This window comes from Cetorhinus maximus, chromosome 25, assembly GCF_964194155.1.
Source record: "Cetorhinus maximus chromosome 25, sCetMax3.hap1.1, whole genome shotgun sequence".
NCBI classification, from domain to species: Eukaryota; Metazoa; Chordata; class Chondrichthyes; order Lamniformes; family Cetorhinidae; genus Cetorhinus; species Cetorhinus maximus.
The window spans coordinates 22,275,454-22,302,891 of NC_135903.1; the positions used below are offsets into that span (position 1 = coordinate 22,275,454).

At 44.4% G+C, this 27,438-nt stretch overlaps 1 protein-coding gene and 1 long non-coding RNA gene across 4 annotated transcripts in view; one reads left to right on the plus strand and one right to left on the minus strand.

Moving 5' to 3' along the window:
• Positions 1-565: 565 nt before the first annotated feature.
• On the minus strand, positions 566-14,590 carry LOC144667959 (uncharacterized). Its single transcript, XR_013573401.1, has 2 exons — positions 14,452-14,590; positions 566-1,100 (listed from the first exon to the last, which is right to left on the minus strand). It is a non-coding gene; the product is annotated as an uncharacterized LOC144667959 (long non-coding RNA).
• LOC144667957 (SWI/SNF-related matrix-associated actin-dependent regulator of chromatin subfamily D member 2-like) overlaps positions 13,920-27,438 on the plus strand; it is a 57,084-nt gene continuing 43,565 nt past the window's right edge. For 2 of the 3 annotated variants that reach the window (XM_078529604.1, XM_078529605.1), the window contains exons 1-2: positions 14,460-14,630; positions 24,841-25,028. In XM_078529604.1, the coding sequence (XP_078385730.1) occupies positions 14,460-14,630; positions 24,841-25,028 (359 nt within the window). Of the gene's footprint in view, positions 14,399-14,459; positions 14,631-24,840; positions 25,029-27,438 lie in introns of those variants that run through there. The other variant, XM_078529606.1, reaches the window with a different exon arrangement.

Sequence of the window (27,438 nt, forward strand, 5' to 3'; positions counted from 1 at the left end):
CCAAGTTAGCAGGCTATAACTAGTGGAGTGCCTCTAGGGACAGCGCTGGGGCCTGGCTATTTGCACTGTTAGTGACTTAGACAGAGAGAACCAGAGTAATGTTTCCAAGTTTGCTGATGATTTGAAGCTAGATGGGAATGTGAAGTGTGAGGAGAACACAAAAAGGTTACAAAGGAATGTAATGGGGTTAGGTGAGTGGGCAACAATGTGACAGATGGAATATAATGTGGGGAAGTCAGAGGCTATTCACTTTGGCAGTAGAAAAAGAGGATTTTTTAAAAAAGGCATGAAACTTCTAAATGTTGATGTTCAGAGAGACTTAGGCGTACTTGTAAGCACTGTTATGACCAGTCCCTGAGCGAGGTCCCTCAATTTGTTAACTTCCTGAATGGGACCCCAATTTTGTTATGTTCCCGGGTGAGGAGAAATGAGCTGATTCTCCTTCTTTATTTAACCCCCTTGGTTGGTTGCAACAAGGATTATTTAAAAGAGATCGCTTCCCCTGTGGATACCTGTTTACAGTCCAAATGTATTTACTTTTTAGAAGGAGCCAATTTAACCAGGCTTTCTTGAGTCAAAGAAAGAGTAAGTTTATTAGTTACTAAAACTCGAGAAAAATAATAAAAATGCAACACATATACATACAGATCAGAAATGAGAAGTTAAGAATCCAAATAAAAGTTTTTAAAAATATATGAATCAGTCTTTGGCTTGTCCATGAGGCATAGATGGCGATACGTTGTGGCCATTAAGTTGGGTGAATCCAGTAGAGCTGACTTTGGCAGTTTTGCAGTGGATTTGGAGACACTTAAGTTCTATAGGACAGCTGAAGAAGCTTCCTATTTCCTTTTTGATTGTAGCTTCTGCTGAGCCTTGCTTCCAGTAACAGAGAGAGAGAGAGAGAGAGAGAGGCTTTGCCTGTGAGTGCAGGGGTGACTAGTTGGTCTTCTTGTGCTGTCACTCTCACAGCACATTAGCACTGCATTGCTCTGCAGCTAGCTTTGTAACCCATTTTTCCCCGTGTGCCCTATAAGGGGGAAAAAAAGCTATGGCTTGCACCCAGAGTCTGTTTTCTTTCATCTCCGACCATTTCACACAGTCTGAAATATAAATCAACAGGAGGTGGATTTTAGATGACTGCTGAGACTGGTCTTTGTCTCCGCAACCACAGGAGATTAAAGTTCAGTCTTTTGCATCTATCCTATCTCCCTTTCAAATGTCTCTGCTTGAAGAAGACCATGACACTTTCTCAGGACAGCACTGTCAGTGTAATCCACGTAGGAATTTTCCAGAAAGTGGTGACTTTGCACTATCAGCCATCTTTTGCTCAATGTCCTTGCTTGTACTTCTTTAAAAACGCACACGTCTTCCTTAAAAAGTTCAATATGCCCGTAAGTAATTTGTGGCTGTAATTGGCTTTTCATGACAACACAAAAGTTAGCATTGCAGGTATAGCAAGCAATTGGGAAGGCAAATGGCATATTGGACTTTATTACAAGAAGATTGGAGTACAAGAATAAGGAAGGCATGCTACAATTGTACAGGGCTTTGGTGAGACCACACCTGGAATATTATGTGCAGTTTTGGTCTCAATGTTTAAAAAATGATATACTTGTATTGGAGGCAGTCTAGCATATGTTTATTAGATTCGTCCCGTCCCTAGGATGAGAAGGTTGTCCTATAATGATAGGCTGAGTAAATTGCACTTATACTCTCTGGAGGTTAAAAGAATAAAAGGTGATCACATTGAAGCATACAAGATTCTTAAAAGGCTTGACATGTTAGACACCGCGAGGTTGTTTTATCTGGCTGGGGAATCTAAAACATGGGGGCACAGTCTCTGGATAAGGGGTCGATCATTTAGGACAGGGATGAGGAGAAATTTCTTCACAGAGGATTGTCAATCTTTGAAATTCTGTATCAAGAGGGTTATAGATGCTCCATTGTTGAGTAAATTCAAGGCTGAGATAGACAGATATTTGGAGAGGAATTTAATGCCCTCCCCAGTGGCAAGGTTGGTGGCAGGGAGGACATTTAATCATGTGGAAGGGTGGCGAGTGGGAACCCTGCCACCTTCCCGGCTCGACCCCAATTAAGTCGTGGCAGGAATGCCCGTGGACAGTCTTCCCGCCCTGCCACCAGTTGATGCAATTAATGCCCATGAAGGGCCTTGTACTGTCACTGTTGGTATTATCACAATGATGGGTGGGGGCGGGGGGGCACTTGCCATGTGGGAAGCACAACAAGCAAAGCCTGGCCTGTTTGCTTGTGGCTCCCGGGAGTGGGGGGGTAGTGGGTGGTGGTCGTGGGGTACCTCGTTCAAAGGCGCTCAGTGCCTGATCAGGGGAACCGGAATTGGAAAGGGGGGTGCCTGTTGTGAGCCACCAACTTCCCTTGCTGCTGACCCCGCTCCACCCTCACCCACAACCCCCTCCCTCGCAATCCTCCTTCTGCCATCAATCATTTGTGCCAAGTTCCATCCACAATGCCAGGCCTTAGATGGGTTTTGTACCGGGCAGCAGCCACTACCTTCCCGGACCCCTGATTGGCTGGCAGCTCTTGGCAGATGGGACTTCCGTCCCCAGTGTCCTTGCTCCAGGGGAAGGCCTGCCGCTGGCCACTTAAGTGCCTGAGTGGCACTTAATTCAGCGAGCCTTCAGCTGGCGGGCGAGACTCCCATTACCTCCATTAAATGCTACCGATAGTCTCTCAGGGAATCAAGGAATATGGGGAGCAGAGGGAAAAGTAGGGTTCAGGCAGAGGATCAGCCAAGGTCGCATTGAATAGCGAAGCAGGCTTCAGCGGCCGTATGGTCTTCTACTCCTCTTCCTCCTTATAATGCTGTTATGTTTAAGATGCTCATTGAAACCTACTTCTTTGACCAAGCTTTTGGCCATCTGCCTTATAGTACTCTCTTATGTGGGTCAGTGTCTAACTTTGTTTTATAATACTCCTGTGAAGCACTTTTGGATGTTTATTATGTCAAAAGCGCTATATAAATATAAGTGTTGTTGCCATAATACTATGTACTGTACAGTTGTCAGGAACTCTCACGTTGCATTGTCTGTCTGCAAACCAGGTGAGTCTCACGTCCTTGGATGGTTTATTTTCAGTTCTTCTGTTTAAAATCATTCCTATAAAGCCACAGAATGATGCAGCACAGGAGGCCATTCTGCCCATCATGCCCGTGCCAGCTCTTTAAGAGCTACCAATTAGCCTCATTCCCTGGCTTTTCCCTAAAACCCTGCAAGTTTCCCTTATTTGCTAAGCATTTTCACACCAGCTTTTTCTGTGAATCTCACACAGTTGGATTCTTTTCTTTTTCACTTGAACACAGAAATAGAGCCTGCTGTGGCCCATAACATTTTCTCTCCAGAGCATCACTCGAAGATCTATCTTTATTTGTATTTCCTTGCTGTCTGTCTGATGGCTCAATGCCAGGTTCTCTGTTCACTCCACTGAAATTCACAGCAGCCATGAGCTTTGATTCCCTTGCCTTCTCTTTGGCTTTTCTAACCTCTCGATATCTCATCTATACTTCTCCCACAGCTGCCTCAAGCAACCTCTTGCATTAAAGAAAAAGATGAAAGAACCTATATTTATATAACATATTTCATGGCCTCAGGATTTCTCAAAGCACTTTACAGCAAAGGATTTACATTAAGATAAAAGCAAAATACTGTGGATGCTGGAAATCTGAAATAAAAATACAAAATGTTGGAAAAACTCACCAGGTCTGGCAGCATCTGTGCAGAGAGAAACAGAGTCAACATTTCGAGTCTGTATGACTTTTCGTTAGAGCTGAAGAAGAATCATATGGACTCAAAACGTTAACTCTGTTTCTCTCTCAACAGATGCTGCTGAGTATTTCCATCATTTTATGTTTGTATTATACTTATAAGGATTGACATTTTTTTCTCTAACACTGAGCCAAAGCATTGTGTCAACCTGAGTTCAATGGTGGCACTCTTTACCTTCTCAAAGTTGTGGGCTAAAGACCCATTCCCAAGAACTGTGCACATAATCTAAGCTGGTACTTCAATGTAGTACTGAGGGAGTGCAGCACTACTGGAGGCACCTTCTTTTGGATGAGACATCAAACCAAGTGATAATTGGATCTCAAGCCAGATGGTAAAGTATGAAACTAGGTGCAAATCCTTTTCTTGATAGTTGGTTTACTTATAGAATGCAGCATTACAGATGTTTGCCTCCTTCCTACCAACCACACAGCATCCCAGCAGTCTCTCTTTACAAATGCTTTTAGTACTTAATTAAATAATTACTTTCACCTGTATATCCTAACAATATAATTAACACACAATTAACACCAAGGTCTCTCAAGTGAATGTAAAAGTGAATCAAGGTGAAGATGGTGGCACAGTGGTACTGTCACTGGATTAATAATTTGGAGGCCCAGGCTGGGGTCTTTGGTTCAAATATCACCATGGCTGCTGATGGAATTTAAATTCAATTAAAAGTGAATCAATATCCCTCATTTTGTTAATTTAGTTTATTTGGTTGGCTTTAAAAAAGAGCTAAAAGTGAATCAAGAACAGCAGGTGAGTCCTAATGGTGTCCTGGCCAATATTTATCTCTCAACCAACATCACTCAAAAAACTGATGATCTGAGCATTTATTTCTTTGCTGTCTGTGGGAGAAATTAAAAGTTATAAAATCAGAAAATCAAACAGCAGAGAAGCCCATTGTGTCTGTGCTGCTCTGAAATAGCTGTACAATTAGTCCCACTCCGCTGCTCTTTCCCATTGCGCCGCAAACTTTTCCTTTTTAAGTATATCTCCAATTTCCTATTGAAAGTTACTATATAATCTGACCTGACCACCTTTTCAGCTAGTGCATTTCAGATCGTAACAACTCTCTGCATAAAGAAAATTCATCTCATCTCCCTATTTATTTATTAATAGTTAATTGAAAAGTGCACAGCATTGGATTTTAAGACACAAAAATGAGAGACTTTAGCCAATTTTAAGTAGCAATTGAGGTTGAGGATAAAATCAGTTTAATCAGATTAGAAATGATTTTATAATCTGCAAAGGTAATTAAAAACCATTACAATCTAGTCTCAGAGGCATATGTTATGAGGAAAGTTTGGAGAATTTGGGCTCTTCAGGTTGGAAAGAGGTTGCCCGAGTAGTGATATTATGGAAGCATATAAGATAGTTAAGGGAATGGAAAAGATAAATCTGAAATACTGCTTTAGATTAAATTGCAAGAGTTGGTCCAAAACACAAGTTATAACTAATAAAAAGATACATTAAGGATTCATAGCAGGATTCCTCCCCCTTAACGATGTAAACTTGTGAATTGAAACGGAATAGTCGGAACCCCTCTCCAGCCCTGCAATTCTCCACAAACTCCGAATCTGGCCTCTTTTATATCCACCCTCTTTTTGATCTCACCATCTCACACTTGCATGCAGCACTCTGGAATTCCCTCCCTTAATTCCCTACCTACTCTCCTCCTTTAAAACCTTAAAAATCTTTCCAATCAAGTTTCTGATCACTATTTCTTTGGCTCAGTGTTATGACCGATGCAGTTGGTAAAGCGGAGCTATTTTATAAATCCCAGAGGGAAACTTTAAACAACTGTCATAACCTATAATTTTAAGTGTTATGTTTGTGATGCGATTCTAAACTCAGGAATCAGACCACTAGTTCTCGAGGTTTTACATTAAACTAAATGAAATATTGTATTAATTCACACAGGTTAAAATATATGTGCATATGGCTACAAATTACTACTATCATAACTTTTAACAAATTCCAAAACTAATCTCCATTAAGGCTATAGCAACCCATAGACTTAACCAAAACACCCGGCAAAACAGTTCCACCATACAAATTCAAAAATGAGGTTCTTTTCACTGTGGAGCCAGTTGGAGGCTTGCAGCTGCCTTTTGATCTTACATTGCCTCTGCCTGCACACCCAAAAACTACTGAAGTTATACCTACCAGCCCCATTGAATGTTAATTCTCACTGCATTGGCAACCTCTTTGAACTTCACCTTTTAACAATGAAACCTCATTCATTGTACCAATTTTATTAGTAATATAAACATATTGCTTGGTAGCTGTTAGAAAGGCGTCAAGTTTTCACCCCACTTCTTGAATGCTCTAATCAAAAAATGTAAATGCACACTATCTGCTGCAGCAGTAGAGGCTACAAGGGAAAGGAATCACTGGTAAGTAGTGGGTAAGGTATTTACTACTTTAATCGCTGTAAGTTCAAGGTCTTTTTGTGGTTTACAGTTTGTATATTCTACAGTAACGAGGATCAGGAAAGAAAGGCCCTAGAATAATTGACTTAAAAAGTTTAATTTAAAGGGAAAAGTCATGGCAGGAGCACTCAAAGCCGTGGTGTGCTCCTCGTGGGAAGCCGGGGGCAGTTCCAGTGCCTGGGACCAGCATGTGTGCAGGAAGTGTGTCCAGCTGCAGCTCCTGGAAGCTCGGGTTTCAGAGCTGGAACGGCGGCTGGGGACACTATGGAGCATCCATGAGTCTGAGCGCATCGTGGATAGCACATTTAGAGAGGTGGTCACACCGAACTTGAAGGGACTTGAGGAAGGAAGGGAATGGGTGATCATCAGGCAGTCCAAGAGAAACAGGTAGGTAGTTCAGGAGTCCCCTGGGGTCCTGCTCGCAAATCGGTATTCCATTTTGGAGGTTGATGAGGGCGCTGGTTCCTCCAGGGAGTGCGGACAGAGCCAAGCAGCCTGTCTGTACAGGGGAGGGGAGGAAGGGAGGAAGAGCAATAGTAATCAGGGATTCTATAGTCAGGGGAACAGATAGGCGCTACTGTGGCCGTCAACGTGACTCCAGGATGGTATGTTGCCTCCCTGGTGCCAGGGTCTGGGATGTCACTGAACAGCTGCAGGGCATCCTGAAGTGGGAGGGTGATAAGGCAGAGGTCAAGGTACATGTTGATACCAATGACATAGGTAGAAAGAGGGATGAAGTCTTGCATCAAGAATTCAGGGAGTTAGGCAGTAGACCAAAAAGCAAGACCTCTCAGGTTGTAATCTGTGGATTACTCCCAGTGCCACGTGCTAGCGAGCTCAGAAATAGGAGAATAGCGCAGATGAATATGTGGCTTAAGAGTTGGTGCAGGAGGGAGGGTTTTTGATTCCTGGATCACTGGGACCGTTTCTGGGGAAGGTGGGACCTGTACAAGCGGGACGGTTTATATCTGAACCAGAGAGGGACTAACATCCTTGCGGGCGGGTTTGCTAGTGCTGTTGGGAGGAGTTTAAACTAATTCGGCAGGGGGAGGGGACACAGAATGTTAGCAGAATAGGGACATGTCATAATACAGTAAAACAATCAAGTCAGAGGGAGTACAGCTGCATTAAGCTTCAAGGGTGTAAAGGCAAGGCTGGATGGCCTCTATTTTAATGCCAGGAGTATTACAGGTAAAATGGATGAGTTAAGGGTGAGGATTGACACGTGGAATCGTAATATAGTAGCCATCATTGAGACATGGTTGAGGGAAGGGCAGGATTGGCAGCTCAACATTCCAGGATATAGAATCTTCAGGCGAGACAGGGGAGGGGGTAAAAGAGGAGGAGGCGTTGCATTATTAGTTAAGGAGTCAGTTACTGCAGTAAGGAGAGATGATATCTTGGAGGGGGCATCGAATGAAGCTTTGTGGGTAGAGTTTAGGAATAAAAAAGGGGCAGCCACATTGTTAGGTGTTTATTATAGACCCCCAGATAGTCAGCGGGAAATTGAGGAGCAAATATGTGCACAATTTGTGGAGGCGTGTAAAAACAAAAACAATAGGGTAATTATATTAGGTGATTTCAACTTTCCCAACATTAATTGGGATAGACATAGTGTTAAGGGCTTGGATGGAGTGGATTTCTTGAAATGTGTACAGGAGAACTTTTTAGTTCAATATGTAGAGGGTCCAACAAGAGACGGCGCAGTGCTGGACCTAATTCTGGGGAATGAAGCCGGACAGGTAGCTGAGGTGGTGGTGGGTGAGCATTTTAGCGATAGCGACCACAACATGGTACAGTTTAAGTTTGTTATGGACAAAGAAATCAACAAGTTGTAAAAAAATGTTTTGGATTGGGGGAGAGTGGATTTTAGTAAAATAAGGCAGGATCTGGCCAAGGTAGACTATGAACAGTTACTTGTGGGGAAATCTACAGAGGAATTGTGGGGGCTGTTCAAAAAGGAAATGGGGAGGGTACAGGCTCAACATGTTCCCTCTAGGGTGATAGGAAGGAGTAACAAGCCCAGAGAACCATGGATGACCAGAGATATTCAGGTTACGATGAGAAGGAAAAGAGAGGCTTTTAGCAGGTACAAGGGAAGCCAATCAGCAGATGCATTAGTGGAGTACAGAAAGTGCAGGGTGGAGCTTAAGAGAGCAATTAGGAGAGCAAAGAGGGGATATGAGAAAGCTCTGGCTGGTAAAAGTAGGGAAAATCCCAAGATATTCTATAAGCCCATAAGGGACCAAGGGGACAATCTATGGGTGGAGCCAGAGGACATCGCTAGAGTGTTGAATGAATACTTCACATCCGTCTTCACCCCAGAGAATGAGGATGAAGATATCAAACTCGGGGAGAGAGACTGTGAGGTTCTTAAGCAAATAGATACAGGGAGTGACAAGGTATTGGAGGTGTTGGCAGGCTTAAAAGTGGACAAATCTCCAGGTCCAGATGATTTGTGTCCCAGACTGCTGAGGGAGGCAAGGGAGGAGATCGTAGGGGCTCTGACCCAAATTTTTAATTCCTCTCTGGCCACGGGGGAGGTGCCAGAGGACTGGATAACAGCTAATGTGGTTCCGTTATTTAAGAAGGGTTGTAGAGATAAGCCAGGGAACTACAGGCCAGTGAGTCTCATGTCAGTGGTAGGGAAACTATTAGAGAAAGTTCTGAAGGAGAGTATCTATCTCCACTTGGAGAGGCAAGATTTGATCAGGGATAGTCAGCATGGCTTTGTCAGAAGGAGGTCATGCCTAACAAATTTGATTGAATTTTTTGAGGAGGTGACCAGGTGTGTAGATGAGGGTAGTGTAGTTGATGTAGTTTATATGGATTTCAGCAAATCCTTTGACAAGGTCCCACATGGGAGACTTATAAAGCAAATGCACATGGGATACAGGGTAATTTGATAAGGTGGATTCAAATTGGTTTAGTTGTAGGAGGCAGAGGGTGATGACAGAAGGATGCTTTAGTGGCTGGAAGCCAGTGTCCAGTGGCGTACCACAGGGATCTGTGCTCGGTCCCCTATTATTCGTCATTTATATAAACGACATAGATAACTATGTGGGGGGTAGGATTAGTAAATTTGCGGATGACACAAAGATTGGCCGGGTGGTTAACAGTGAGGTTGAGTGTCTTGGGCTACAGGAAGATATAGACGGGATGGTCAAATGGGCTGATAAGTGGCAGATGGAATTTAACCCTGAAAAGTGTGAGGTGATACACTTTGGAAGGAGTAATTTGACAAGGAAGTATTCAATGAACGGCATAACACTAGGAAGTTCTGAGGAACAAAGGGACCTTGGCGTGTGTGTCCATAGATCTCTGAAGGCAGAGGGGCACGTTAGTGGGGTGGTGAAAAAGGCATATGGGACACTTGCCTTTATCAATCGAGGCATAGATTACAAAAGTAGGGAGGTCATGTTGGAGTTGTATAGAACCTTAGTGAGGCCACAGCTGGAGTGCTATGTGCAGTTCTATTCGCCACATTATAGGAAGTATGTGATTGCACTGGAGGGGGTGCAGAGGAGATTCACCAGGATGTTGCCTGGGATGAAACATTTAAGTTATGAAGAGAGGTTGGATAGACTTGGGTTGTTTTCGTTGGAGCAGTAAAGACTGAGGGGCAACCTGATAAAGGTGTACAAGATTATGAGGGGCATGGACAGGGTGGATAGGGAGCAGCTGTTCCCCTTAGTTGAAGGGTCAGTCACAAGGGGGCATAAGTTCAAGGTGAGGGGCAGCAGGTGAGGAAAAACTTTTTTACCCAGAGGGTGGTGACGATCTGGAATGCACTGCCTGGAAGGGTGGTGGAGTCGGGTTGCCTCACATCCTTTAAAAAGTACCTGGATGAGCACTTGGCACGTCATAACATTCAAGGCTATGGGCCAAGTGCTGGTAAATGGGATTAGGTAAGTAGGTCAGGTGTTTCTCACATGTCGGTGCAGACTCGAATCTTCTGTACCGTGATTCTGTGATATCTCTGTTCCATATCAAAACTAGTACCCATCAAAGCACCCAGACCAGCTGGCTTTAATCCAATTAAGACATACCTGCAAGCTAAACATCTATTTTAAAAGAAAAATATTTTCCAAAATATTATACACATTAATAGCTTCACGACACTCGGCATGCATTTTCTTTTTAACACCGATGCAAAATTGCCTTTGGATTTGATTTCTATGCCAGAGACACCTGGAAATGACAGTTGTACTGCAGATTTTGTACATTTTTCTGGTTTACAGGCAGAGGGCGCAGTCTCCATGCTCTGCTGAAATACAGAAAGACTTGAATAAAATATGTCATTGGGCAGAATAGTGGCAGATGAAATTCAAAGCAGACATGTAAAGAGCTGCACACGGGAAGGCAAAATAGGCATTGTATGTATTTCATGTATGGTGTGGGCATAGGTAAAGATGAAGTTGAAAGAGGTTTGGGAATCTTCATAAACTCAATTGTCAGCATGTCCAAGGCTGGGGAACAATGAACAAAGCCAATACAATGTTAAGCTGCATAACCAGAACAGTAGAATGTAGGTCAAATGATGTTGTGATTGAATCGCATAGTGATCTGGTCGGACCACACCTTGAAAACTCCAGCCAGTTGCGGCTGCCAAGAAACCAATGAACACATTCAAGTGCTGGGGGCACTGCATAAAGAATCATAAGGCCAGGCCTAGTGTTAGGGATCTGAGATATGAGGAAATACTGGAGAAACTTGGGCCTTTCTGCCTTGGAAGGCGACAACTGAAAAGTGGCCTTATAGATATTTAATAGTCAAAGGCATGGGACAAGGACACCTACAGCATTAACCCTCCGATGTCATTTTAGGTCTCGAGGTGGCCCAGGTGCGCGGTGATCTTCCGTCTGAACGTTCCCCTGTTCGGACGGAATTCCACATTGGCCCCAAGCCCCGAACCCTCCCTCGGGTGCCGGTGCCCCGCAATAATATGAGCCGCCTCGGGGACATGCCCTCCGTGCCATTTGGCACGGCGTGGAGGAGTTTTCTGTACGGACTGCTGCTGCACACCTTCCATTTTCTCGCCCTCGTCTGCCGCCCGGACACGCCCTGGCGTGCCTTGTTGCCGTCCGGCGGCGGAGGCCCCCGATGGGAGGCCCTCTACGGAGGTGTCCTCCCTCTTTCTATCGGGGACCTGGGTTGGAGGGTGTTGCATGCAGCAGTCCCCTATAACCGGAGAATGTGTAGATTCACGGACTCCCAAGACACCTGCTCTTTTTGCGGTCTTGTGGAGTCCGTGGACCACGTTTATATAGGGTGTTATAGGCTGCACTCCCTTTTTAGTTATTTAAAAAACCTTTTGTTACTATTTTGTTTGCACTTCAGTCCCACGTTCCTGATCTACGGACACCCGGTGCGGAAGGGGGTCGGGAAGGAGGAGGACCTCCTCGTGAACCTGCTCCTGGGCCTGGCCAGGTTGGCCATTAACAAGTCCAGGCAGTGGGCGATCGAGGGGGGAGTCCCGCCCGATTGTTTGTCCCTCTTCCGCGGCTACGTTCGTGGCCGGGTGTACCTGGAGAGGGAGCACGCGGCGTCTGCCGGCACCATCGAGGCCTTCCGTGCCCGGTGGGCACCGCGGGGACTGGGGTGTTTTGTTGACCCCTTTAATCACATTTTGGTTTAATGTTTGTAAGTTTCCTTCAAACTTTGTCCTTGGTTTTACAGCTGACCTGACTTAGGGGCTGTGCCTGATTTATCCCTTATTGTGTTAATTTAGTTTATTGTTTTAACTCTGAAAGAGTTACAGCATTAACCCCTTATTCCCTCGTTCTACTTTCACAATTTACAGGTTCAAACTAGTAAAAGGTAATTTTACAATTGATATTAGGAGATTTTCTTCAGCCAATGTGTGCAGGTAGAGTAATGGATGCAAAGACTCTAGAATCATTTAAGAAACAATTAGATGCTGCAGTGGAAGGACTTTAGACTTTTTCTAGACAGACAAATTAATTTGCCTTCTCATCCATAAGTGCTTTATGATCTGCCGTGTAATAGGTCAGCTATAGTTTCCATGCCTTGGCCAGTCTGAGTTTCTGTTAGTGTTGCACATTAAATCTGCTTGCTCTGCAGGGAAATGATTCTGTCTGAGAGTTCCTTGTAACCATGCAATATTAGGTTTGCCTGGATTGTAAGCGTAATGGAAGCTAGGAGCTTCCGCAAACCATTCACTATGTTAAATGAAAAGTCATTCGGACTCGAAACGTTAACTGTATTCCTCTCCGCAGATGCTGTCAGACCTGCTGAGTTTTTCCAGGTATTTTTGTTTTTGTTCTAGATTTCCAGCATCCGCAGTATTTCGCTTTTCACTCTGTTAACTATGCCTGCAAACAGGCAATAGGGTGTTATCTGATGGTCACTGGTAGTTTAAGATATGTTAGATTTGCCTGGCATCCAGACAGCATGCAGTTTGAAGGTTCCTACTAACTGTGCAGGACGGGCAATATTAAGGAGATGAAACTTGACTGCTCTGGCGCTTTGTTAGATTTGCCTTGTTTCAAGGCAGAGAGTTCCTGTATGCTATCACTGAGTCCTGTGTGTCAGCTGGGGCTTAGTGGTACCACACTAGCCTCTAAATCAGAAGGTTGTGGATTCAAGTCCCACTTCAGAGAATTGAGTGCATAATATACAACGGTAAATACTGCCTGGGCCAGGAGGGAGATCTCCCTGTCACTTTTTCAAGATAGTGCTTGGGGAATCTTTTACATTCATATGAGGGAGCAGACAGAGCCTCAGTTTAAGATCTCATCTGAAACAGTACCGCTGACAGTACATCACTCCTGCAGTACTGCACTGAAGTGTCAGCCTGGGTTATGTGGCTGATACTGTGCTGTCAATACTCTGAACATATATCTCTCAACCAACAGCACTAAAAACACTTTACATGTCATTTATTCCATTGCTGTTTGTAGGGCTTTGCCATACACAAATTGGCTGTGGTGTTTCCCATATTAAAGGAGTGACTGCAATTCCAAAGTACTCCATTGCCTGTGAAGCGCTTTGCGACAGACTGAGATCATGAAAGGTGCTCTACAAATGTCAGTTCTTTTAATTCTGTGGTGACGTGATAGCATAGTGATATGATCACTGGAGTAATATTCCAGCAACCCAGGGTAATACTCTAGGGACCACGGTTCAAATCCCACCATGGCAAATAATGAAATTTAAATTCAATAAAAGTCTGATGATAACCATTGTCAATTGATGTCAAAACCCATCTGGCTCACTAATGTCCTTCAGGGAAGGAAATCTGCTGGCCTACAGCAATGTGGCTGACTCTTAAAATGCCCTCTGAACAAGTGCAATTAGGGTTGGGCAATAAATGCTGACCTAGCCAGTAACACCCACATCCCACGAGTGAATGCATTTTTAGGGGGTATTTTACGAACTTCTGTGTAATAGAATCTAAATGTGTAGAGACAGTTCTGATGTACCCGAACTTGTGAAGAATTCCTCTTTTATTAAACACCATCATTGTGTCTAGTGAAATGCAAAAGATATGTAAATACACTGCTAGAAATAGCTTGAGGCAATGTGCGTTGGGTTTGTCCGGTTTCCCAGGAACAGGACTCAATCTGACAGAGCTCCTGTTGACTGTGGGGTGCACTTACCTGGCAGGCAGGCAGGCGGGGAGTTTCTGGTCACGACACAGCACAGTATTCAGGGCTGCCTGGCAAAGTGCTCCTGCTCAGTGTAGACAGAGGGCGCGCAGTCTGTGAGTTCCCTGCTAACCTGCTTGTGCAATCCCCACCCATCTGCCAAAGCCACAGAGTGGGCGGTAGGCGCAGCTCTTCGCAAACAAGAGTCGCTGGCAAAAACACTCTGATCTTTATCTTTAGACGTTTTTGTTGGTTTTGAGGCACTTTAGAAAATGTGTCAGTGCCAGCAGAATGGGGGCTTATTGCTCTCCAGCAGATTCATGGGTAATGATGACACCAAACATTGCCACCTTTATGCCTGTTGTTAAATGCTCTGTGTGTGTGTGTGTGTTTTTTTTAAAGCGTTAATGTAGCCGGCAGCAATACTTGTGGAGTAAAACCAGACCTATCTCCCCGAGCCCCGGGGGGGCTGCTTGTGACTGGAGGAGTGATTTGCACGAAGTGACAGCTGAGCCAGTGGGATCTTTGTTGGAGGAAGAGTTATTGGAGCTAAGTGAGATTAAGTCTTTTGGTTTGTTTTTTATATATATATATAAATGCACTTACTTTGAAAAATGGCGACAAGAGTAGGCGGAGGATACCCCATGAATCCAGGGAGTCCTATGAATCCTTCCTTGGGAGTGAACCCAATGAATCCGATGCCAGGACAAGCAGTCAGGATGCCCCTGAATCTCCAGCAGCAATCTCCAGTCTTCCGGACGATGGGTCCCGGCGGCGCTTATAGTGTGAGTATCACCCCCACCCCACAACCCCATCACCCCCCCCTCACCCCCCTACCCCACAACCAACCCCCTCACAATTAGCAAAACTAGTAGAGCAAAACTTTCCAGCTTCTGTCCTTATTTATTTATTTATTTGCGTTGATCGAATCGGAAACCACTGAACCTGACCCCAGAACCGAATGAAAACCAGTGTTTAATCTGAGAAAAATTGTCAATCGATCTTTATTCGGTGCAATTTAATTGTGTTTCTTAACCTCTTATAATTAAATGTATTCTTTGGCTTCATATAAGTGGTTAATCTTTATTTATTTATAGTGTTTTTTTTGTGTGTTTTGGGGGGGTTTGTTCATTATTATTTCCTTTGGACACGTGCAAGAGAAATTGAACAGCTCTAAAAGATGATTTTATATGTTGGAGAGAGTTTCTCTGCAGCTCTCCTCCCTTGGGAGGGAGGGGAAGGGGGGGGTAAAGCTCTGATCTGACCCCGGGCAGGTCTCTCTCCTTCCGGCATTGCTGAGGTTCGGGGCGGGGGGGGGTTGAAAATGAACTGAAACTCGGCCTAAAACCTCCCCTCCCCGATCCTCCCTGCTGAATAATTTTTTTGTTGTTCCCATTTCGCTTTACTTCCGCATTGGGTGTCGCATCGAGAAAGCTGCTGGAGAGATCGCGGAGACTCGGCGCCTCTTCCCCCCGGACACCCCCCCACCCCCGGGGTCCGCTCCAAAAACACACACACACCAGCCGCTCCCCCCCCCCCCCCCCCCCGGAGGGCAAAGCCGAGACCACAACCTCCCCCCCCCTCCCCCCCCCGACCCCGGTAAACTGGAGCCGGCTCGGTGCAAAAATACATAACCATGGGTTTCCCACGTGGTCAATCCTGTAACTGAGAGAGGCACATGAGCGCCATCACATGCCTCGCATTATAGGGGCACTGGGAGAGGAGGTCAGAATGGACAGGGGCAGGCAGGAGACCGGAGTTATACAGACAGGGGCGGGGGGACAGAGGGGACCTGAGTTATAGGGACAGGGGGATAGAGGGGACCTGAGTTATAGGGACAGGGGGATACAGGGGATCTGAGTTATAGGGACAGGGGGATACAGGGGATCTGAGTTATAGGGACAGGGGGATAGAGGGGACCTGAGTTATAGGGACAGGGGGATAGAGGGGACCTGAGTTATAGGGACAGGGGGATACAGGGGATCTGAGTTATAGGGACAGGGGGATATAGGGGATCTGAGTTATAGGGACAGGGGGATATAGGGGATCTGAGTTATAGGGACAGGGGGATACAGGGGACCTGAGTTATAGGGACAGGGGGATATAGGGGATCTGAGTTATAGGGACAGGGGGATACAGGGGACCTGAGTTATAGGGACAGGGGGATAGAGGGGACCTGAGTTATAGGGACAGGGGGATATAGGGGACCTGAGTTATAGGGACAGGGGGATACAGGGGATCTGAGTTATAGGGACAGGGGGATACAGGGGATCTGAGTTATAGGGACAGGGGGATACAGGGGACCTGAGTTACAGGGACAGGGGGATACAGGGGACCTGAGTTATAGGGACAGGGGGATACAGGGGACCTGAGTTATAGGGACAGGGGGATAGAGGGGACCTGAGTTATAGGGACAGGGGGATAGAGGGGACCTGAGTTATAGGGACAGGGGGATATAGGGGACCTGAGTTATAGGGACAGGGGGATATAGGGGACCTGAGTTATAGGGACAGGGGGATATAGGGGACCTGAGTTATAGGGACAGGGGGATATAGGGGACCTGAGTTATAGGGACAGGGGGATATAGGGGACCTGAGTTATAGGGACAGGGGGATATAGGGGACCTCAATTATAGGGACAGGGGGATATAGGGGACCTCAATTATAGGGACAGGGGGATATAGGGGACCTGAATTATAGGGACGGGGGATATAGGGGATCTGAATTATAGGGACAGGGGGATATAGGGGATCTGAATTATAGGGAAATCCTAAATCCAGATTATTTATGTCTTTGGAAATAAGAGCAGCACTGAAACAGATCCATGTGGATTGCAACTCTCCACATCTGTTCAAACTGGGGATCCTCTCTTTAGCCAACCCTATTCTTCCTGTCCTCCAGCCATCTCTTTGTGCATGTAGGCATATTTTCCTTTGTTCCATGTGCCATATCTTTGTCATAAGGCTGATTTCATATCAAGTTTCTTTTTTTTGAAAAACATATAAAGACCATATATAGAATTGTTTAAAGAAAGATAGGGAAATCAAAGTTAGTCAAACATGACCATGCTGACTGGTCCTGATTAACTCATATCTCTCCAAATGCTTAGTAATTTCATTTTATATTACAGGCTGGTAGTTTACCAACTGAAACAGGACTAACAGACCTCTAATTTCCTGGCTTTAAATTTGCCCCCTTTTTTTGGAGCGTCATGACCCCTGAAATAATAACAGAAAATGCTGGAAAAACTCAGCAGGTCTGGCAGCATCTGCTGGGTGAGAAACAGAGTTAACGGGCAGAATTTTATGGCCCCGTTTCGGCAGGGACGGGGCTGTAAAATGCGGCGGGCCGTTATAAATGCCATTGACGACAGCGGGAACGTAAAATCCCGCTGTCGTAAAATTCTGCCCAGTGTTTCAGGTCAATAGCGTTTTGTCAGAACTGGAAAAAGTTAGAGATGTGACAGATGGGTGTTTTGGCGATGGCAGATGTGCATCCAGGATGGTGTGTTGCCTCCCTGGTGTCAGGATCCAGGATGCCTCAGAGCAGCAGCAGCAGGACATTGTTCTGGGGGATGGTGAGCAGCCAGAGGTCGTGGTCCATGTTGGTACCAATGGCATAGGTAGAAAGAGGGATAAGGTCCTGAAAGCAGATTTTAGGAAGTTAGGCAAAACATTAAAAAGCAGGACCCCAAAAGCAGTAATCCTAGGATTACTCCCAGTGCCATGTGCCAGTAAGTTTAGGAATTTAGGACTGAGCGATTGAACATTTGGCTGGAGAATTAGTGTAGAGGGAGGGCATCAGATTTCTGAGGCATTAGGACCGGTTCTGGGGCAGGTGCAACCTGTACAAGTTGAACAGAACTGGGACTAACATCCTTGCAGGGAGATTTGCTAGTGCTGTGGGGGAGAAGTCAAACTGGATTGGCAGGGGGATGGGAACCTGAGAGGGAGCTCAGATTGAAGGGAAGCAAAACTGGTAACAAGAAGTAGAAAAGTAATAAGCGAAATTAAAAGGCAGACAAAGCAAAGGCAAGCACCAAATAGGATCAGAATGTGGAAAAATGTTAAAAGGGCAAAGTTAAGGGCACTCTATCTGAATGCATGCAGCATTCGCAATGAGGTTGATGATTTGAAGGCACAAATAAGAGGTAAATGGGTATGATTTAATTTGCCATTACAGAGACTTGGTTGTAGGGTGACTGAGACTGGGAACTGCACGTTCAAGGATATTTGTCATTTAAGAAGGATAGGCAAAAAGAAAAAGGAGGTGGGGTAGCGCTGTTAATTATGAACAATGTCAGTACATTATTGAGAAAGGATCTTAGATCGAGGGATCAAGGTGTAGAATCAGTTTGGGTGGAGCTAAGAAACAGCAAGGGGCAGCATAAATTGGTGGGAGTTGTTTATAGGCCACCAAACTGTCGTGCTTACATTGGGCAGAGTATAACTCAGGAACTTAGAGGTGCATGTAACTGGAAAATACAGTAATAATGGGTGACTTCAATTTACATATAGACTGGGTAAACCTAATTAGCACTAATGCTGTGGAGGATGAATTCCCGGAGTGTGTACAAGATGGGTTTCTTGAGCACTATATTGAAGAACCTATTAGAGATTGCGCATTTTAGATTTAGAATTATGTAATGAGAAAGGGCTAATTAATAACTTTGTTGTAAAGGACCCTTTAGGAAATAGTCACCTTAAAATGTTAGAATGTTCCTTTAAGTTTGAAAGTGATAAAGTTCATTCTGAAACTAGGGTCTTAAATCTGAACAAACAAAACTATGAAGGTATGAGGGGCAGGTTGGCTTTGGTCGATTGGGAAAATACACTAAAAAATTTGACAGTAGACAGGCAATGGCTAGTATGTAAAGAAGTATTAAATGGTCTGCAACAAATACATATTCCTCTAAGACACAAAAACCCAACAGGAAAGGTGAATCAACTGTGGCTATTTTTAAAAATTCATTCATGGGATGTAGGCATAAATAGCTAGGCTAGCATTTATTGCCCATCCCTAATTGCCCTTGAAAAGGTGGTGGTGAGCTGCCTTCTCGAACCGCTGTAGTCCATATGGTGTAGGTACATGCACAGTGCTGTTAGGAATGGCAATATATTTCCAAGTAGGATGGTGAGTGGTTTGGAGAGGAACTTCCAGATGGTGATGTTCCCATGTGTCTGTTGCCCTTGTCCTTCTGGATGGTAGTGGTCGTGGGTTTGCAAGTTGCTGTCTAAGGAGCCTTGGTAAGTTTCTGCAGTGCATCTTGTAGATTGTACACGCTGCTGCCACTGTGCATTGGTGGTGGGTAGAGTGAATGTTTGTAGATGGGGTGCCAATCAAGTGGGCTGCTTTGACCTGGATGGTGTCAAGCTTCTTGAGTGTTGTTGGAGCTGCACTCATCCAGACAAGTGGAAAGTATCCCATTACACTCCTGATTTGTGCCTTGTATTTGACAGACAGGCTTTGGGGAGTCAGGAAGTGAGTTACTTGCTGCAGGATTCCTCGGCTCTGACTTGCTCTTATAGCCACAGTATTTATATGGCTAGTCCAGTTCAGTTTCTGGTCAGTGGTAACTGCCAGGATGTTGGTAGTGGGGGATTCAGCAATGGTAATATCATTGAATGTCAAGGAGCAATGTTAGATTCTCTTGTTGGAGATGGTCATTGCCTGCCACTTGTGTGGTGCCAATGTTACTTGTCAATTGTCAACCCAAACCTGGATATTGTCCAGGCCTTGCTGCATTTGGTCATGGACTGCTTCAGTATCTGAGGTGTTGCGAATGTTGTTGAACATTGTGCAATCATCAGCAAACATCCTCACTTCTGATCCTATGATGGAAGGAAGGTCATTGATGAAGCAGCTGAAGATGGTTGGGCCTAGGACACTACCCTGAGGAACTCCTGCAGTCCTGGAACTGAGGTGATTGACCTCCAACAGCCACAACCATCTTCCTTTGTGCTAGGTATGACTCCAACCAGTGGAGAGTTTTCTTCCTGATCCCCATTGACTCCAGTTTCACTAAGGCTTCTCGATGCCACACTTGGTCAAATGCGGCTTTGATGTCAAGGGCAGTCACTCTCACATCACCTTTGGAGTTCAGCTCTCTTGTTCATGTTTGAACCAAGGCTGTAATGAGGTCAGGAACTGAGTGGCCCTGGACAAGACCATGGCAGATGGAATATAATGTGAGTGTGAAGTTATCCACTTTAGTAGAAAAAACAGAAAGGCAGAATATTTCTTAAATGGTGAGATGCTGGGGAGTGTTGATGTCCTAGGAACCTGGCTGTCCTTGTTCATGAGTCACTAAAAGTTAGCATGCAGGTGCAGCAAGCAATTAGGATGATAAATAGTATGTTGCCCATTACAAAAAAAATCATCACAAGGGGATTTGAGTACAGGAGTAAAGGTGTCTTGCTGCACCTGCATGCTAACTTGTATAGAGCCTTGGTGAGACTGCACCTGGAGTATTGTGTACAGTTTTGGTCTCCTTATCTAAGGAGGAATATACTTGCCATAGAGGGAGTGCAACAGATGTTCACCAGACTAATCCCTGGGATAGCGGGATTGTCTTATGAGGAGAGATTGAGGGAATTGGGTCTGTATTCACTCGTGTTTCAAAGAATGAAAGGTGATCTCATTGAAACTTAGAAAATTCTTACAGGGTGTGATGTTGAAAGGATGTTTCCCTGACTGGTGAGTCTAGACCCAGGGGAAACAGTCTCAGAATAAGGGGCAAGCCATTTAGCACTGAGATGAGGAGGAATTTCTTCACTCAGAGGATGGTGAATCTTTGGAATCCTCAACCCCAGGAGGCTGTGAAAGCTCAGTCACTGAGCATGTCCAAGACAGAAATTGATAGATTTTTATATACTAATGACACCAAGGGATATAGGGGTAGCGCAGGATAGAGGTAGATGATCAGCCATGATCTAATTGAATGGTGGAGCAGGCTCAACAGGCCGAATGGTCTACTCTTGCCCCTATTTTCCTACATTCCTAAGTCAGGTTTTAGGCAAATACAGAGGTAGGGAGAGGAGAGGAAAGAACAAAAGGGAAGGTCTGTGATAGGGTGGATGGCAGAAGAGATTGAATGACAAAATAGATGATGGACCAAGGCAATAGTAATGGGGCATAAAGAAACCAAAGATGGTTCTAGAGGAGGGAAAATGGGAATAGCAGAATCAAAATGACAGACAACTGGGAACTCGGGGTCATGCTTGAGCCCCAAAAGGAGGTGTTCCGCGTAGCTATCGCCAAGTCTGTGTTTGGTCTACCCAATGTGGAGGAAACCACATCATGAGCAACAAATAACGTATACTGAATTGAAAGAGGTTCAAGTAAATTGTCCTTTCACCTGGAAGAAGTCCTGAACAGTTGAGGAGAGAGGAGGTAAAGGGGCAGGTGTTCCATCCCCTGGCCTTGCATGGTGTTGGGATTAATTGAGGAGTGGCACTGGATTTCGTAGACAGAATTGTCCTATCAGCATGTTGAAAGGGGAGGGATGTGTTTGGTGCTGCCATCATGCTGGAAGTTGAGATTATGGCAGAGGATGATCTGTTGAATGTGAGGCTGGTGGGGTGGAAGATGAAGACACGGACAGCTCTACTGCAGTTCTTGAAGGTAGGAAAAGGAGTGAGAGCAAAAGTGTGGGAAATGGGACAACACGGACAAGGACCTTGTCAATCATAGTGAAGGAAATGCTTGGCTGAGGAAAAAAAGACAACATTGGAAGCTATTTCTTGGAAGGTGGCCTTATCAGAACAACAAGGCAGAGAAACGGAGAGAATGGAATTGAGTCCTTACGGGAAGCTGGGTGAAAGGAAGTGTAGTAAAGGTAGCTACAGGAGTCAGGGAGCTTATGGTGGCGGATGTTGGTTGATAGTCTATCCCTGGAAATTGAGATGGGGAAGTGAAGAGTCGGAGATGGACCATGTGAAAGCAAGGAAAGGGTGGAAATTGGAAGCAGGGTTGTTGAAATTGTCCACTTAATGGTGAAAGCAGGAAACATAACCAATACAGAGATCAATTCATGAGAAAAAGAGGTCAGGAAAGGTACCTGAGTAGAACCCTAACAAGGTGTTCTACATATCCTATGAAAAGGCAGGCAAAACAAGGACTGATAGGGGTCCTCATAGCAACACCTTTTATTTGAAGTAAGCATTGTTCCAACGAAGCTCAATGCAAGTGTTACAATTATGATGTTTATAACTTTGTTATATTTTGGGACTGTGTCTTTGATTTAAGGTAAAATGAAGGGGGCCATGTAACCTGTTCTGAAGTCTACCTGACAGCAAGTCTGTGTGGTTTGATTCTTTGAGACTAAAGGGGGCCAGATTGTTTTAACGGGAAGAACGTGCAAGGTGTTTACATTTGAAGACAACAACAGCAACCTGTGTGCTAGCTGTGGATAGACTGTGAGTCTCCAAAGTCACAGAAAAGTGTTGTAAACAGTTATACTCTCAACTGTCCATTTAGTTTCAAGATGAAGAAGAGATGGGCCCTGAAGGATAGCTAATATTCATTTCTACCTGGAAAGAAGGCTTGTATTGCCATAGAAATAGGCTTTGAGAAGGTTGCAGGCTTTCCAAAAATATCACTGTATATCACAGACAGGTTAGTTTGCCAGGGTCCAGGAGAAAGAGAGCAACTAGAGGCTGAAAGTCTCTGATTCACTGTGCCAGAATGCTGGTGGGAGTTTGCGCTCAGATTGGAAAGATCAAATTCGTAGTGAGTTAAAATGAGGCTGAGAAGTCTCCAGGAAGACTCGCACCATGAAAGATAGCTCTGAAGTTAAAAGTTTCCAGGCTGGGAAAGGAAAGATTGGAAATAAACCCTTGGGAGCTAAGAACCATTTTGGGCTGATTCTGGGAGAATTTAATGCCGACATAAAGGACAGTGTAATGTATACCTGATAAGTTTTTTTTTGCCGTTTGTACTAAAAGTTCTGTTATGTAGTTTGAAGTATTAAGTTGCAGACAAAAATAGCGTTTAGTCAATCGTGCTTTTAGTCTGTCCATTGCAGAAAACATCTTAAAAGGCGACATCTTGTTGTGCTATCTGTTCAGTTATTAACTGGAAGTTGAATTTCTTTTTTTAAACATTATTGGTCTCTACGGGGATCATAACAGTAAGCTTGAGGAACAGCAGTTCATCTTTCAATTAGGCACTTGACTGCTTTCCAGACTCAACAGTTTCTAATCATAACCACTGCTCCCAGTTTTTCAACAGCAGTTGTTGATAATGATTCTGTTTTTCCCATTTACACTTCCTCGAGACCCGTCTTTTGTTTTTTTCACTTGTCCCATTACCACCTTTTTTTCCCTTGCTCCGTCTTCCATTTTGTCATTTAATCTCTCCTCCCTTCCACCCTATCGCCCTATGTCACTTGTCCTTTCCTCCCCTCCCCACTTTCCCTGCCTCTATACTTGCTTAAACCCTGTTACATTCCTAACATTTTCCAATCCTGCAGGAACATGAAAAGCTAACGTTGTTTCTCTCTCCACGAATGCTGTCTAACCCATAGAGTATTTCCAGCATTTTCTGTTTTTATATCAGATTTCCAGCATCTGAAGTATTTTGTTTCTGCATTAATGTTAAAAGGTATAAGTCAGATATGAGATTTGAACTATAGTGGTATAAGGAAGATTGAAAACTGAATTACGGGATCGTGATTTTGATAAGAAATCTAAATTATAGCAACCCGGTGAAAATATGAGAACTGATTTATAGTGTCACAAAACAGGTATCAGATCCAAATAGGGCAAAGGTACATATGAGATTGAATTGTAGGATACAGGGAGATGTAAAAATTGAATTAAAGTAGTATGGGTGAGGTACATGATCTGAATTGTAAGAACTGTGGGGAGGTAACAAGGAGAAATTTGATGAGACATCATGCCATCAGCAATGTCTCACATGCAATTGATGGCTTAATGGAAAATCATGTTTGCAGCAAGTTAGATGGAGAATTGTGAACGGTGGAAATGCAATTTTACAATGAGCCAGCCATGGCACATGAGGCCCTGCTAAGGCCTTAGAAAATTTTTCCCATGGGACCTGAACTTTAGGTTGGGGTTAGAGGCCTTGGGGAGGGGCTGAGATCCATATTATCGGAACATGTCTGAAATATAGGGAGTTTCCAGGATATCTACGTTGGGGATGTAAACAAAGATGTTTTTAGATTTTTAGCTTGGACGACACTAAGGAACCATGCATTTCCCTACCTTGTGATTTAATTAGTATGGAACTGTGATTTTCTGTTGCTGTAAATTAGAATCACAAAAAATCAAAGAGGCATTGTTAAATATACAAAGTGGACCTAAACTAGAGACTTATCTGACCTTATCCACATGTGGAAGAAGGTCCATAAGGGATCTGGATAGAGTAGAGAGGACAAAACTGTTTCCATCGGTGGAAGGATTGAGAACGATATACGGTGATTGACAGAAGAAGCAACGGTGACACGAGGAAAATCTGTTTACACAGTGAGTGGTTAGGATCTGGAATGCACTGCCTGAGAGTGTGGTCGAGGCAGATTCAGTCATGGCTTTCAAAAGGAAATTGGATGATTATTTAAAAATTTGTTGGGCTATGGGGAAAAGGTGGGGGACTAGGTGAGTTGCTCTTGCAGAGAGCTGGCACAGACATGACAGGCTGAATGGCCTCCTGTGTTGTAGCCATTCTGTGGTTATAAGATTCTGTGCCTATAATCTCCTGTTTATAACACTTGCAGAGAGACTGATGTAACAGTTTAAAAATGGACTCTGGCAATACCAGTAATTTATTGGACTGAATGAAAGTATCTCACACAAAGATATAAAGCTGGATTTGTTGGTCAGGAAGGACATGGATGAAAAGAGCCACCACTCTTCCACTTTGGCCTGGTACTTCTGGAAAGATGTTATCTATTAGTATAAGTATATTGCCTATTTGTGACAATGTTATGTATACGTTCTTGGTTTTTCCCCTCCCTTCCTCTTTCCCCTCACCCCAGCGTCCAGGGATGCCACCAGGAGCTCGCATGGGAATTCCAGGAATGCAGATGGGCATGCCCTCTGGCTCATCTTTCATGGGGAGCTCTGCCATGAGACCAGGTATTCCGCAGCCAATGATGGACCCATTTCGTAAACGCCTGCTTCCACAACAGCAGCCACTACAGTCAATGCAGAATCGTGGGAGAGGGTAAGAAACTGGAAAGGAGGACCAGATCCCTGCGTACGGCAAACAAAGCATTTATTCACACCTTTCAGAGAGAACAGCCAAGTTAATGGAATGCTTTAAAATTTATAACTCCGGGCTTCCCCAATGTGTCTGCAGTCATCCAACTCATGCATGAGTCATACACACCAAGAAGGTTCCAGCTTCATTGCCACGTCTATACCGATCTGTTTCATACTCAAAATTGGCAGGGGTATGCTGTTGCAATTGGTCTCAGCATCTCTGGGTTTTGGAGGAGAAAAGTGGCCAACTGCTGGTCCAGCAACCACCAAAGGATATAGATGTGTAGCTCGGCGCCCTTTATAGTTGGGCAGCCTACTGACACTTCAGTGTCAAGGCTACCTATAAATTAATATGTATGAGCACATGGTAATGGTACTGGGAGAGCAACAAGCACCTATGGGACACTGACCCAGCAGGGAGTCAGTTTTACAAGAGAGGAGGGGACAAAGTTTACATAAAATTGGCAAGAAAAGAATTAAGCAGGTTATACATTCCTCACCAGATCTAGAATTAAAATGGTTAGTTACTTTAATTTCCTTTTGTGTGTATAAATGTAGGCCACATCCCTCTGCGAAGCCACTTTGGAAAAAAAAGTTGCCTCACTGTGCCCTCTGGACATATAGATAGATCAATAAATACCTTGTGTCTCGCTCCTGAAGCAGGGCTGAGCTGCAGATTTGCTGGAACGTGTGACCACAATTGGGAGTTAATAGTGATGAAAACCCGAATATAAACTTCCCAGATTTGCTCAGTCTGGATCACTGGGGGGGGATGAAAAGGGTGGGTCTTGCCAGTGGCCATACTTAGCAAACCTGGCAAGTTTACTGTGGAGTTGTCACCAGCTGCTAGAAACCCATGCATTGGGAATCAATAGACCCTTTAAGAGCAGTATAGAAGTAACAACACTGGAACAAAAGCAGAAAGTGCTGGAAAAGCTCAGCAGGTCTAACAGCATCTGTGGAGAGAAAAATAGAGTTGACGTTTCGAGTCCATATGACTCTTCTTCAGAGCTAAAGAGAAGCTCCAAAGAGAATGCTGGAATCCTGGTTCTCCTTCCCCCAACTCAGGACCCTGCCATTTTATGAATACTGTTGATTCTCACGCAACAGCAGAGAACTTTGCTGCTTGAACTTCTGCACTTGGTGATCCAACCCCTAATATGCTTTGTTCTAATATCTGGAAAATCATAAACGAGCCAACTGAATGGCAAACCGTTTATGACAGAGCTTTTCAGCAAGAGCAGTCGCCTAAGATTCAAATGTTGATCGTTTAACTTCATCAGCGTGACCCAGAAAAACCCTTTTCCATTGTAATAGATTCCAGCATTATTATTATTTTACTTAGTGGTGGACAGTATTTTACATCTCACCATTAGATTGTACCCAGCAACATGGTGTTATGCTGCAGTCTGAATGGACTCTTTCCAGTGTTTAGATAACTCTTAATCCTCTTCTGTGCCGGTCAGTTTTCAGTGTGGGTTTTCATAATCCTGCCTAGAACTTAGAATGAGTTGAATGTAGCTCCATTATCAGCGGAAGGCCAACAAGTCAAAAGCTTTGTTCAAGATAGCTGGTGTGCATGATGTAAATTTATTAGTTAATTAGAAAATACAATCAATCTTTTTTTTGAAATAAGCTGCAGTTGCTTCAGATATTGATTGCTATTTTCAGCTACTCTAAGAGATCAAATTGTAGCCTGGTTAGAAATGTGATGCAGAAGGGAAAGCTTCAGAGGCCCCACGTTTCAATACTTGTTGGCTCCGTGCTGATCTCAGAGAGTGGCACAGGCTTGATGGGCTGATTGGCCTCTTGTGCTGAAAAATGCCATCCACCTGGGATTTGGGGCAGTAGTAGGATAAATCAGGGAAGGTTCCTGCTCCAAATCACCGATGGAAAATCTGGATGTCATATGGGGGAAGAGGATTGGGCTCAATCATGCTGTTCTCTGTGTCAAACATCCCATTAACATTCAGGCTTTTATTGTCCACTCCTGTCCGCCCATCCCGCCAGGAGTGGTGAATGGGTGGAATACTGTTCTACCAGAGTTCTGTCCACTTTTTACCATGGCATAGTTTCCAGAAGCAGGAAATCTTATTTGCTCAGTGGGTAGTGCCCCTGCCTCTGAGCCAGAAGCTCTTGGTTCAAGTCTCACTCCAGGATTTGTTGATCACAGAAAATGTGCTCATGACATGGCCAAACAGGTTGATAATCAATCTGCAAATCCTTCCAGTATGCTCAAGGCAGGCGGTAAGAGTGGGAGGAATTCCTGGTCAGCCATTACTGACAACATGCCTCGCCAATGTGTCAGTATGTGGCAGGAATCCCCCATGAGAAAGTGCATGAAGAGGGCTACATCTTACACTGGATGAACA